Raw genomic sequence first — 12,000 nt, forward strand, 5'->3', positions numbered from 1 at the left:
ATCCGTTGTATATACCTGGAATTCTCTATATGGATTGAGCCTAAATAAACACAAATAGGATTTTTTTATTTCTACTGCAAAAAATGTCTTGGTTAACAAAACTAATACTTGATTATAATGAAATAAAGGGAAGTTAGATTTTTTTTTTTGTGCAAGATTTTTCCCCATCCTTTTGACTGCCCACATTCCTATTCACTAAATGTTCTCTGGTGCATTTTAAATACCTTATTTAGTTATCTTTGACAACCAGAAAACATTATTCATAATTCACAGGAGTTTGCAAAAATGAACTTCAGGGGTCATCAAATGTGCATCATCTGGTCTTTTTAGGCCGTATAGCAGTATACTACTGTATTTGGAGCTTTCCGACTTTGCCTTGAGGCATTAAGCCCTTTACAGTCATGGTCCTATTCACCAATGCTCACACATATTCACACATTGAACGTCTGCTGTCTGATACCAGCACAAACCTGTCACTCCCAGGAGCAATGTGGGATTTAGTGTCTTGCTCAAGGACGCTTTGTCACATGGGCGGGCGAGGTGGGAACCAAACCCGCAATCTTCCAATCAAATGTCGATTGCTCTACCTCTGCACCACGGCCGCCTCAAAGAAATAATCTTCAAAAATCTTCTAATGTTTTGGGGTCTTCAGCTGTTGAGTGATGCCCCCCTTTACACCAATTCTTTACATGTAAATCAAAACAAATAAAGAAATTTATAGACAGCATGAGTGCTGCTAATGATTGCTTGGACGCTGACACTCTGCAGAAAATCCAGTAAATAGTTTTTAAGAGGAAAAAAAAATGTTTTCAAATTAGTCTCAGGCTTCAGGGCCTCTTTTGCTGGAGGGCGTGCATGTGATCTAAGTACGTAAATGCTCCTCTTTTGAGAGTTTTCAATGAGACCTTGTGTCTTTACATCACTTCCTTCTCAAGGCATGCTCCCGCCTGTCAAAGAGGGGAACACCTATGATTATTATCATTATTACTAAACCGGCTGTTTTTAAACTTTTTTAATTATATTTAGTTTGAAAGCAATTTTGTGACTCTGCAGTTTACACTGTAATAGAAACAGGACTTTTGTTTAGTCGTTTTTGAAAAAGCAAAAATTAAATTAAGTTGTTGCTAGAATTCATGAATATGGAGACTGTCAAAGATGCAAAAAAATAAATGGTAAAAATGAAAAGGAAAGAAAGAATCAACCCATCCATGCATGTGATTTTTTTTGTTGCTTCAATGTCAAATGTCAAAGCTTTACATTTTTACAATATTTAGTCATGTGATCTACTTTTAATGAATCTCATTAAAATACACACAAAATTAAAAAGATTTAAGACATTTCTCATAAAATAAAGAATATTTAATTCCATGTTCCTTATAGGAGGCTTCTTGAGTTTGAATAAAATGTTAAACATTTAATCATGTGACTTCACATTGCGCATTGTTCCAGCGCTTAAAGGACATCTCTCAGTATTATGTAAAGAGCTTCGGGTCAAAAAGTCAAGGCAGGAAAACTGATATCAGCTGGAATGTTCTTCATGTCACTCAGAAGTCTGAATGCATCATGTGGTAAATCCTTAACTGGAATCTCTTCAACACACTGATCCAGAAGATTTAGAACAAGACAAAAAGTATCTGAGCGCACGGCAAGCATGAGTGGAAACGAGATGTAAACACTTTTCTGCTTACAGTATTTTGGGCATTAAATTAATTCATTATTAAATTAATTATTTTGCCGATGCTTTTTTGTTCTTTTTTTCTGTAACCAAAGCTATCAAAGTGGAGCTTCTTTTATTATTTACTAAATTGTAATATTTCATTTTAATTAATTCTGTTTGGAAAAATACTTGTGTTTCACAAACAAGTTAGTTTTTTTTCCTATTTAAAGAAAATATCTTAGTGGCTTAAATATTAGTTCTAATATCTAATAAGTTAAAGAAAAGAGACTTGTCTCATGTTTTTAACCAGCTGTACCGATGTTGTTATTCTATTGATCAATACTCTAGTTGGCACAAGGATTTTGTGGTGTTAAGATATTCAGACTTTTTAAATTGACCTCACCTGAAACTCCCTGGTGGTTGATCTTGACTGGTGTTTAATTGCCAGTTATGAAAAGCAATAATGCTTAGGTGTTCCACCAATTTTTTTAGGGCTTAAAGATTTGTGTGAGTCTTTGCAGCAATCAATGACTCAGGCTACAGCAAAAAAATAAATAAAAGGATGACCAACTATATATAATTTGTGATTCAGAAAAGCTGATTTGACGTGCCAGTGACTCAATCATGGATCAATAAACAACCTTACTACTGTAAACTTGATCTGTAGTGTCCTGCAGTCTTTACTTTACCCCCAAAACTGTTACCTTCGACGGTCCCCGGTTCAAGTCCCAGCTGGGGAACCTGAAACAAAACGCCAATGGGTGTTTGCGTGGGTTTTCTCCGGTGACTCCGGCTTCCTCTCACCATCCAAAAACATGCTTCATTGATTACTTTAAATTGTCCATAGGTGTAAATGTGAGTGTGCATGGCTGTGTGATCTGTGGCCCTGTGATAGACTGGCGACCTGTCCAGGAAGTCCTCTGCCCTCGCCCACAAGTGACCCCGAAAGAAACAAAATGTGTTTAGAAGGTGAATGAAAATGAACATTTATTTCCTGTCCCTTTCCTGTCCAGTTGGTGGATGTGGTTGTTCCAACAATGGTGTTGGATCTTATCTGTTCGTGCCCGCTGGCCCTGCTGTTTCGCCGCCTAGGTCAAAGAATAAATAATAGTTTTTGCTTCAAGCTAAAAATAAATAATTGTTTTTTCCTAAAACACTTCGCTACATGGGAACGGATCAAAAAGAGAAATAATTTCAAAAAAGGGAATTTTGTCTGGAGTCCCTAAAATGTTATAAATGGCTTCATGTTAATATGAATTAGAAAGGGTCCAAAAACATTTCCTCAAACCTAATAAAATGAAATTATATTGTGCAAAGTGCACACCAAACTTCTGACAAACACTTTTGAACTCTTAAACTCTCCCAGAGAACACTCAGCTGACAGTTACACTTCTATTTCAGACTGCAAAAGATTCTTCGATTGTCTTGTGACTCTTCTAGATTTGCATCGACATTTACCTGACTGTAAAAAAATGTAGAGAGGGAGTGGTTTGTTTCTCAACAGGTATGATGAGTGCACACCTTTCTTCTGAATGGTGGACTTAGTCACACCCCAAAGCTGCAGCTTGCATATATAGATGCTGATGTACAGCAGTTACCAAGCATCAGGAGTGATCAAGCATCGTACCAAAAGAACATCAAGATGGGCAACTGCTGTGAGAGCGCGTCCAACTTCTTTGGGCCCCAGAAGAACACAAACGTTCGTGTCAGCCTGCCTGCCGTCTGCTTCGTCTGGCAGATTGCTATGATTGTGCTGTTTGGGGTCTTCATCAGGTACGACGAGGAATCAGATGCTCACTGGGTAGAGTTAAAAAAGACTGAGAACCTCACAGACCTCCAGAATGAATTCTACTTCAGATATCCAAGTAAGTAAAAGAAAGTCTACTGGGATGTGACTTTCATATTTGCTTCATTATCCATCCATTCTTTATCTTAACCTGCTACATCCCTTACGGGGTCATGGGGTTGATGGAGCCTATCCTGGCTACTGTTGGGCGAAGGTGGGGTTCACCCTGGACAGGATTTTTCCTTATTAGTGACTTGTAATTTCATTGCTGAAATACAGCAATTTTCTTTTATTGATCCAAAAAAAATTTTTTTTCTAGTCATCATATTTGTAGCTAAAACCAAACTTTTATGAAACCAAACTCGTAAAAACTCCTGTTTTAAATAACAGAGATGCTGCAAACTTCTGAAATTGTAAATCAAGCTGTTGAAGCAAAATTATTTAAACTGAAAACAAAATGCTGAGAATTGAATAAAAATATTCGTAAATTGTGAACTGTGAATATCTTAGGGAAAGCATTATGTTGTTGTTTTTGTATAAGACAGCTTGGCATACATGTTGCTTTCACATGTTAACACTTGAGCTAATGTTTGATCATCATGTCTTCAGGCTTCCAGGATGTCCACGTCATGATCTTTGTTGGCTTTGGTTTCCTCATGACGTTCCTAAAACGTTACAGCTTCAGTGCTGTGGGCTTTAACTTCCTGATCGCTGCCTTTGGCCTGCAGTGGGCTCTCCTTATGCAGGGCTGGTTCCACCACTTCGACTACTCTACTGGAAAAATCTACATAGGAATTGAAAGGTATGTTTCTGCCATTTTTGGAAATTTGTTGAAGTGAAACCCTATTTTTAGTCTCAAAATGTTCCTGATTTTTTTAAAACTCTTCCTATTCTGTGCAGTTTGATAAATGCAGACTTCTGCTGTGCTGCCTCTCTGATCGCCTATGGAGCCATCCTGGGTAAAGTCAGCCCTGTGCAGCTCATGGTTGTCACCTTGTTTGGTGTCACTCTGTTTGCTGTGGAGGAGTATATCATCCTAGATCTCCTTCATGTAAGTCCTCCACCCACAAAAATTTGTTTTTAACCTTAATGAGGAAGTAGTTTGATAGGTTTTAATGCCAACATCAAGTTGAGGCATGTTGGTATCTCTACAGTGCAGAGATTCTGGTGGCGCCATGGTCATTCACTGCTTTGGAGGCTACTATGGTTTGGCCATATCCTGGGTGCTTTACCGACCAAATCTACATAGAAGTAAACGACTCAATGGATCCGTTTACCACTCTGATCTTTTTGCAATGATTGGTAAGTGATTTTTGAATTTTACATCATTTTTTAGGCCTCTGTGTGTTAAAGATGTGGATTCTTTTTAACCTAATCACTTTTTCTTGCCTCATAGGCACATTGTTCCTGTGGATGTTCTGGCCCAGTTTCAATTCGGCCATCGCAAACCACGGCGATGGGCAGCACAGGACTGCAATGAACACCTACATCGCTCTGGCTTCTTCTGTGCTCACTACTGTTGCCCTCTCAAGCATGTCCAAGAAGGAAGGAAAACTGGACATGGTAATGTCACAAACAGCTACAAGGCCAATGAAAACTCTACAGTCAGTTTTTGGAAGCTAATTCGATGTTTTCGTTGACAGGTACATATCCAGAATGCCACTCTGGCAGGTGGTGTTGCCATGGGAACAGCAGCAGAGTTTATGATCACTCCTTACGGTTCGCTCATTGTGGGATTTTGCATCGGCATCATCTCTACTTTTGGCTATTTGTACGTCACGGTGAGTTTTTCATCTGTTTATTTCCTGCATAGCTGTCACAGTTCATGAGAGTTATGAGATTTTGTGTCTTTAGAAAATGCCAAGAAAATGTTCTTAATTGAGCCTCTGACTGCATTTGGCACAAAAAAATATGGGTAGAGTCTAGAGCGACATGAAAGAGGGGTAAGAGGAAGTTATTAGAAGTGTCTGATGGTGAATCACATCTGAGGCTTGCAACCGCATTTCAAACGTTTTATGTAATTAGACCCATTTTTCTTACATGCAACTTTTCATAAACTTAACTGAGAAAATGAACTTATTTAAACATTATTTCCTTAAAATATCTGTTGCGGTCACTAATTCCTGTTTCCCTTTTCAGCCTTTCTTAGAGAAGCGATTGAAGCTGCAGGATACATGTGGCATCCATAACCTGCATGCAGTACCAGGCATGCTCGGTGGCTTCATAGGTGCCATCGTTGCAGCAACAGCAAGTGAATCGGTCTACAGCAAACAGGGGTGAGTGATTATTGTAAACCTGAGCTTCAGGCAAACTGATCCAACATGTTTATGGACTCACCCATTGGTGAAAAACATGTTCTGGAATGAAAACATAACCCACCCATTTTTTAAATTGCTTTTGTCCTTTATAAAATTTTTACAAATGTACCACAGACGTTATGTTTCTGTTTCAAGTACAAGTACAAGAACTTTTCTAGATTTGAACATTAGTGGATCTAATGGCCTTTTTGTTTGTTTCTTTGTCATGTGTAGGCTGATCGACACATTTGGTTTTACTGGAAAGTACGAAAACAGATCACCGGGAACGCAGGGAGGCTTTCAGGCTGCAGGAGTGTGCGTGGCCATGGCATTTGGGCTTGTTGGAGGAGCTATTGTTGGTGAGTCTGTTATTAAAAAAATGCAGTTTCAACAGTAAAACTGTGTGGTTCTTGAAATCAATTAGGGATTTTTCTATTTAGAATCTGTTTAAAGTAACTTCTGTGCAACAGAAAAACGACAATAATATGAACAAATGAGTTCAAGGTTTTAATTCTTTATGTCTGCAAAAAGGTTTCATCCTGAAGTTCCCAATCTGGGGCGATGCTGCTGATGACTACTGCTTTGATGATGAAGCCTACTGGGAGGTGAGAAGAACACGCTGTACCACTAGATGGTGCTCTTGCCCTGCTACTTGCCTGTCTAACGTTCTTCAATCTTGTGCTTGCAGCTTCCTGAAGAGGAAGAGACCATTCCTCCTGTCTTGGAGTACAACAATCACATGACACAACATAAGCACCAGGAAACGTAAGCAAGTTTACTTTATTTTCCACGTCAGCTTGTCCTACCTTCCATGAAACGCTCGCTCACCATACCTGCCTTTTTGTTCTTTGACAGACCTGAGACAAGCTTCTCTGTGGTAGAAAGCTAAAGCTGCACTGGGGAGACCAAATCCATTGAGGGTTTTTTAGACTTCATTTGTGAAGCAAAGCTAATTTATGAAGGAACTCCAGCTCTACAAGAATGAATCCTGTCACTCTTTGTGCCATCTACTGTATATTTGTTAATGCTAATCTATTAAAAAAACTAACAGTGACACTGCATGAAAATGAATGGTCAAAGCAAATAAGATGAGGAAAAAAAATACATATATTTTACCTAGATGTTTTTTGTCTCCATCTGTGGGTTTTGATCCTTGTTTAAAGGCATAAAAGAACCTTATTTTACCTCTTTAACTAATGGCATGATTAAAAATGTGTTCTTTTAAATCACAAAAAGTCCAGAATCCATGGTAACACTTACGATGTATTTCTGCAATGACATACCTGTACATATGTGTGTGTTTGTGTGTGCATATGTTGTTATAGGTGTTAATTAGTGCACTCCAGAGTAGTATAACTCTTTTTCAGTTGAAGCTCTGAGAAACCACGATACATCTTCCTACTATTTTGTCGCTGCAGAGTTGAATGTTATCTTTGCTTGCACTTCAGAAGGCATATCAAGCACTACACGTCATTTTGCAGTAAACATATCAAGGAAGGTTTCAGAATAAAACTTAAAGTCTTTATCAAAATTTGTAATTAAAGCATGTGCAGCCTCTGAGCGAAGGTTCCATAAAATAACTGTTTTAATGGCTGTAATGCTATTTTCAGCACTTAAGCTGTTTACCTCAGAGTTTTATAAACAAAAACACAGCAAGCTATCTGTTGCATGTTATCTGACACATTGAATTTTTTAACAGTAATGCTCTTTCTCTGAGCAGTGCATGCATTGGATTGTGTGTGATGTCCATGTTCTATACACTTCTTTGTTGATGATAGGCATACTCCAGTCACATGTAAGCTAAATAATAAAATTAAAAAATATTCACAATAAAGCTGTTTTCATGCCTTTATTTATTCCTTTTTTACACCTATCATTTTCGTGCAGAAATGCTATCATATGCCATTTAAATCTCAATGCTTTGAAAGAAGAATATTAAGATAATCTGTATTATCTCATTTAATATATTTACAAAATATCTACATTTTCATTCAAAGATTGAGCTTAGAGGTCTTCTTTGTCTTTTGGTTGCTCCCTTTAGGGGTCACCACAGCAAATCATTCCCCTCCAACAAGATGGAACTAGGAGATAGTTTAAAAAAACACAAAGGCCTTTTTTCCCCCAGAAATATTATGTTTTCCCAGCAAGTATAGAAATGTAAAACAGCAAATGTACATTTCGGTAACAAAACAAAACTGATGTTGTCTAAAATCACATGTAAAGTACCCAACTGACCCAGGAACTTAACAAAAAGATGACAAGCAAAATAAATAAATAAAAATAAGAACATTAGTCGAATACTTATCAGAGAAATCAGGCCAAAGAAGCACTTCCCAGTCTTAATTCTGCAACTGCTGACCAAGTTTCTGAATGTTTTGATGTATCACATCTTTACTGTTATATTAATTACGTTTATGAGTTACATTTATGGCTTTTTAATTTAGACATTTACCAAAATCAATAATTAAAAAACTATTATATATTGAAAAACCGATTTTACACGGTTGCATTTTGAATGATTACCCTTAGCAAGAAGTAGTATATTTTAATGTACTTTAAGAATACTCAGTTTATACTTAAAGAGAGGCACTTGAAGTTTACTTTGTATATACTATCTATATTTTGTAAACTTAAAATGTTCCAATTTAGTCTTAATAAATATTTGGTTGGTGTACTTCATCCACTACATGCACGGTTTTTAGTATACTTGCTTTACATATACTCAAGTATACTTAATAAAAAATAAAAGAATCAATCTTCAGGTATACTATTTTGTGCTAAGTGTTGGGTTAATGCAACAGATTTTTTTTCTTTTACTTTGATTGACTTTTCAGTTGTTAATCTATTAACCAAAAGCTTCTTTCTGACTGAAGCTGTGAAGGGCCTGAGGCCCACAAACTGCTTAGATAACTGCTAAGGGTATCGAATTACATAATTCCATATATAAGGGGCCCAAATCCGAAAACGTCCAAGGACATCTTCAGATACAAATGCTTTCACACAGGCGTCTCTGTAAACACCATGTTGTACTCAGCTGTGCGCAAATGCACGTGCGTTGTTTGTCTTCTATAACTCTCTCTCACCGATCAATAGAGGCTCCATATTAATGAAGAACAACTATGCATACGCTCATGATCAGTTTTGGTCAGCCAATCAGGAGAGAGATCATGGACACATCAGCAGAGGATGAAAAAGTGCAGTGTCAGCACACTGCCGGGTTGACGCGCAGCTCAAACACTGAGGAAGATTTCTTTGTGAGCCTCAGCTCAAACGTTTTAAAACCAAATCTCTGCAGAGCGCGCGTGTGTGAGCATGAACAACAATTAATGCCACATTTTGGGGAAACATTGTCGATCAAAATCGCTCCAAACAAAAAGCATCATGGCAGGACGGGTGAAGGAGCGCGCCACCCGGGCGATCAGTGCGCCATCGGGCCAGCGACGCAGTTTCAAGCGCACATGCTGTCAACAACAGAACGCCAGAAATATTATATTTAAAACAAAATCGTTATATGTTTTTGCTGTGTTAAATATTAAAGAGAGCATGGTTCCACTTTACTTCTCGTCGTTGAGCGTCTTGGGTCTCTTAGGGGGTCCCTCCGTTCCATTATAAAAAAAATTGGATGACTATATTCACGATAGAAAATATCGTTGTCATCACTGCTCCATGATCATAGCAATTAAAAACCTGCTACGTGTTAATAAAAATGAGCACATCGGTCCACAAATGTGTTGATTTGTGTGTGTGTCATCTCTCACGCAGTTGTGCAGTTTTACTTATTCAAGCGTCCTTGACTGCGTTTCAAATTAATGTTAAAACCATCAGCTGCAGAACTATCCAGTGTTGTTGGCGTAATAACAAAATGAAGCATAAAAAACGAAAGTACACATTTGTGCAAACTATGAAATATTCACAGTTTAAACCCAAGAGTGATCAAATTATTTAACTGTAAAGCTTACCGAGGTAATTTATCTCCTCACGTGCAAGTTTCAGATCATAATTTATCTAATTTTGCACCAAGTTTTAATGCAATTGAATGTTACATGGAAAATAAGTCTTTGACAAACCAGGTCATCCCAAAAAATAAAGCAAAAAGACACAATTAAAAAATGAGTAATCTAAACAAAAATGTAATTTGTGGAGCCAGAATGTGATTGTAACAATCAGCGAACAACCAGCTAAACTGTAATACAACCAGAGATAAAATTGATGCAACATGATAGCATGACCTTCTGCAGGGAAGTTCTCCTTTTCCGTAACCTTCCACAGTCTTTACATCTGTTTACAAGAGTCATTCCAGATTTTAAAGTTTTGGAAAGATTGCTCTAATTTTTTCATGGCTTCATAAAACAAAGGGATCCTTGGTTGAATTCAAGTCGGGTAAAATCTTTTTCGGAAGGCATTCTCCAGGATCTGAGAAGCAGAATTCTGCCGACAAAGAGGTTTCTTTTCCATCACTGTCAGGGACCTGATGTCAGAGGAGAGTAAACTCGCCTCCTCTTGTGACCCCTTAGGGGTGTGTTTGTGAAACCGTTTGGTCTCCATTATCTTCCTTACACTGGCCCCCATGAAAACCAGCAGAAAGCCTGTAATCACATTAAAGATTTCTGGGAGGGCGGGGGTCAGGGCTAACGAAGAGCTTGTGGAAGTTCTCTAATCAGTACCTGCCATTGAAGTGCAGAAGGGCTAAATAACACAGCAGGAGGGAAGGCGGGAGCTGAATGAGAGGGGGTTTCTCTGTTGAAGGGGCAGTGGGACAATGAGGGAGGGAGGTGCAATCTGTAGGAGCCTTCTTGCCTGAGCAATTATATCACCTTTCTGACCTGATTGGAGCAGGGTGCAGAGTCCTTCTGGGTGTGAAACATTTTAAAATCATCTCATCGGGCTGCAGAGCAAAAATATGGCTGGTTTTTGAGGTCTAACTCAAAAGAACATCACTCACAAGCTGTTATGTGGTGACAACTCTTCTATGATGACGTTACATAATATTTTCCTATTATAAACAGTAAAAAAAAAATCAATTCTTCTTTCCTGAGCCTCTCCTTGCTGATTAGCTTAGTGTTTTCCTGTATCACGCTGAGCTCACCTCCACCATTATCTGCCAGATCATTTCGGTCGTTGTTATTTCCTATTAAAAGTCTGCAAACACTAGGCATCTCTAAAGACTAATCACCACTTTTTATTCACTCCAACAGAGTCCATTTGTTGAGGTCAAAGGGGAAGGTCTCTGGGGGGACAGACCTTTTTAGTCACAATGGAGGACAACCAGAGAAATCACTGTTCAGGGCAGAAGGTTGAGCTTTGAACACAGCTTTTTTTTTTTTGCTTGGATCAAAAGTGGTGAAAGTCATACATATGAGGGATACAATCTGCAAACAGAAAGAGGGAAGTAAAAGTTCAATAGCGTTTTCTCTTTTTACTCACTAAACAACTGGATGTAAAAATTTGATCTGAAATTTCTTTATCTTTCCTTCTGTAAAGAGCTTTTTATGTGACGTATTTCATTGTATTTAAAGAATGGCGTCCTTGAGAGCGTCATGATACTCCCAATATCACTACTAAAGTAAACAAGCAAGATTGGCTTCAAATATCCAAGATAAATCTATCTTTTTACTTGACTCAAAAACAGCGTGATGTAATGTCAATTAAAAGCAATAAAACTAAAACAACATATAACAATAAAACATTTGATCAATGAAAGTATATTCATTTGACCCATAGCTATAAGTACAGGACAAAAATTGACCCAAAAGTGTGTTGCAATGAAGTTCTGAAAGTGGGGGAAAAGGAAAGTGTTAAGGGGTATTAGGTCCACACATTAGTTGACCCTTGGACCTGCAACCTGCAGCTTCAGGGGCACATGTGGCTCTTTTACCACTCTATTGTGACTCTGGTTTAAAAAAAATAGTCTTTAGTTTTAAAAAGTAACTGTAAAGTAAAAAAGTAAGTAGTGAAAAAATAAAAAGATTTAATAAACTAACTCAAACTTTATTCAATATATTCATAAACAGTAGAAGGACGGTATCACAAGTTAAACTAAAACTATTTAACAGATTTCCTATGTGACACAGGGTGTCCTTTAATTTGAAAGGAAGTCATGTGAAACATTTGACAAAAGTAAAAACCTTTCAAATTTTTCTATTTTTTCTTTGTTTTATTTTTGTAATAAACAGTTACATATAACAGTGTAATATTTTTCTAAAGCGTAAAGTATGACTTTGTGCTGTGTTCGGTGAGAAATAAAGCCAAATGGCTTTTTA

The 12,000-nt window shown here is 37.7% G+C and overlaps 1 protein-coding gene across 1 annotated transcript; it reads left to right on the forward strand.

Annotated features, from left to right (window-relative positions):
• The first annotated feature begins 3,299 nt into the window (after window positions 1–3,299).
• Window positions 3,300–6,629, forward strand: rhcga (Rh family, C glycoprotein a). The gene is given in 11 exon segments (NM_001122902.1): window positions 3,300–3,522; window positions 4,053–4,245; window positions 4,344–4,494; window positions 4,598–4,745; window positions 4,840–5,006; window positions 5,087–5,224; window positions 5,583–5,719; window positions 5,975–6,099; window positions 6,272–6,345; window positions 6,429–6,505; window positions 6,596–6,629. Coding segments are annotated over 11 exon segments (1,467 nt in total).
• The last annotated feature ends 5,371 nt before the right edge of the window (window positions 6,630–12,000 follow it).

The sequence above is a fragment of the Oryzias latipes genome, chromosome 3 (assembly GCF_053564925.1).
Source record: "Oryzias latipes strain Hd-rR chromosome 3, Olatipes_Hd-rR_3.1".
In the NCBI taxonomy this organism is placed as follows: domain Eukaryota; kingdom Metazoa; phylum Chordata; class Actinopteri; order Beloniformes; family Adrianichthyidae; genus Oryzias; species Oryzias latipes.